This window comes from Pistacia vera, unplaced genomic scaffold (genome assembly GCF_008641045.1).
Source record: "Pistacia vera cultivar Batoury unplaced genomic scaffold, PisVer_v2 Contig40, whole genome shotgun sequence".
NCBI lineage: Eukaryota > Viridiplantae > Streptophyta > Magnoliopsida > Sapindales > Anacardiaceae > Pistacia > Pistacia vera.
Window position 1 is genome coordinate 1,861,310 of NW_022196224.1, and position 2,446 is coordinate 1,863,755.

General features: G+C 34.5%; 1 protein-coding gene across 1 annotated transcript; it reads left to right on the plus strand.

Moving 5' to 3' along the window:
• Positions 1-376: 376 nt before the first annotated feature.
• Positions 377-1,668, plus strand: LOC116141698 (expansin-A23-like). Its single transcript, XM_031427173.1, has 2 exons — positions 377-509; positions 1,049-1,668. Exons 1-2 carry the CDS (start codon positions 377-379, stop codon positions 1,666-1,668), a joined length of 753 nt encoding a protein of 250 aa, XP_031283033.1.
• Positions 1,669-2,446: the final 778 nt, after the last annotated feature.

Consider the following 2,446-nt stretch of genomic DNA (forward strand, 5'->3'; position numbering starts at 1 on the left):
CTCAAACAATTAATCATCATGGATTAGTAGAAGAAATAATAATTAAGGAAATAATTTATATTGTCAACTAGAAAAATAAACCAAATAATTAAAACAAATATCCCTAATGGATTATACCACTAATTGGAAAATTCATAATAATAAGTAGTAATTGCAATCAACTATAGAAACTAAATTAATTATCTTTAAATACCTAATAATATTATTTCCTTTCTTTTCAAAAGCCAATAGTTTCTATTCTAGATTCATGAAATACAATTTTCTTCCTTGTATATCTCACTATATATGATGCCTACAGATAGGTTTTTCCATGCACTTGTTTTTGTCATCATTGTAATCCTCTTTCTCTTATTATTTTTTGCAGTTAGTCTTGATCATGGCTAGGTTTAAGAATTTCTTCATGTTCATGGTTCTTCATTTGCTAATGACAATGGCCTTGGCCATAGATACTGCATGGTATGATGCTCGTGCCACATTTTATGGTGATATGAAGGGAGGCGATACCATGCGTAGGTCTACTAAGCATACTTATTCCATTTCTATACATGATTCATATATGTATTATACAGTCTTTGTCTTTGTTAAATCTTATCTTAAACTCTCGTTTACAAGAATTAACTCTTCCATGCAAAACAGCATAAATCATAAAGCTTTCGTACTTTGTGGTATATATTTATAAAATACTTGTTCCATTATCTATGGATGATTCATACGCACATATACTCATCTCTCTCAACGTTAAATCTGAACTTAAGTTCTTGCTACCAAGAGATAACTCTTGCATGCAAAACAAAAGAAATAATATATTAATTTTGCTTAGTTTTTTGTTTTGATGAGGTTCTATTGTCTATACTTGATAATGTTTCAAGATTTAGTCCAACTCACTAACTTTTTCCATATTGTATTAACTCTCTTACTTTTCCTAGAGTTATATATATTAAATTTACTTAATTTGTCCCTTTAACATTAATTTATAAGTCTGTCCCTACTATATATTAAAATTTGAATTCCAAAATGTCTGATAATTTGAATGGTGTGTTATTGACAGAGGGAGCTTGTGGGTATGGAGATCTCTTCAAGCAAGGATATGGACTTGAGACAGCAGCTCTGAGCACAGCCCTCTTCAACAATGGATCAACATGCGGTGCTTGTTTTGAAATAATGTGTGTGAATGATCCCCAATGGTGCATACCAAATGCAGGCACCATAAAGATTACAGCCACCAATTTCTGCCCTCCAAACTTCACTAAAACGACTGATGTTTGGTGCAACCCTCCACAGAAGCACTTTGATTTATCCATGCCAATGTTTGTGAAACTTGCTAACTACAAAGCCGGGGTCATCCCTGTTCGATATCGCAGAGTCTTGTGTTCTAAACAAGGAGGAGTCAAGTTTGAGATCAAAGGAAACAGATATTGGACACTGGTTACAGTGTACAATGTTGGAGGTGCTGGTGATGTTACCGATGTTAAAATTAAGGGGTCTAATTCAGTTTGGCAGCAAATGAGTCGCAACTGGGGCCAGAATTGGCAGATTGGAAGTGCCTTAGCGGGGCAAAGTTTGTCATTCCAAGTCACTACTAGTGATGGGAAGATGGTGCAATTCGATAATGTTGCCCCAGTTAATTGGCGCTTTGGCCAAACTTTTGATGGTAAAATAAATTTTTAGGGATCTTCTCTAATGTATTTTCATAGCTACATCACAAATTCAGTGGTAGCATTTCAATTTATCATCTCACTGAAATAAAAGCAAAAATGGGTTGCAGCAGCAAAGGATTTATAAGTAGAATATTCAAAGATTTTATTACAATGTTCACAATGTATCACAGTACAAAACACAATCTAAGGATTGCACCTTCCTAACCTCAGAATGTGCAGGACTTAATTATAAAGTTCAGTATTTATTGGCAACTATAATATTTAAAAGGTATGTAGAGAGTTTGAACATTCATGAAACTTGAACCACTTGGGACAGTATCTGTAAGGAAGGTGAGGGAGGGAATTCAAACAACTTTCCACAAACAGCTCTCCACAAAATAGGCGAAATAGCTAAGACTCGAATACAGATAGATAACTAGTTTGAACCAAAGTTTGATGAGTCAATTTCTTTGCTTGGCCAAGGGTTCGGCATTCACTTCCAATCTAGCATGTCTAGTAGCCACAGGACCTCTTCCTTGGAGCTTGCAGCATCAAGGACAACTTCATTTCCATCTTCCATGAAATGCAAAGAAATCCATGCTCGGATTCACCAACCTCCGCCAAAATCTATATGCTTTCTCAATCAAAACCCAATCCATGTAAACTAGCTCTTATTCAGATGGTCATGATCCACTGTTCTTGTATATACAAATAGACAATTAAATCAGTTGCCTTTCAATGTACATCCTTCTTTCAGCCTAAAAATATCAAATCATAAACGTAGTATATATTTTTTCCTAATTCTTAAC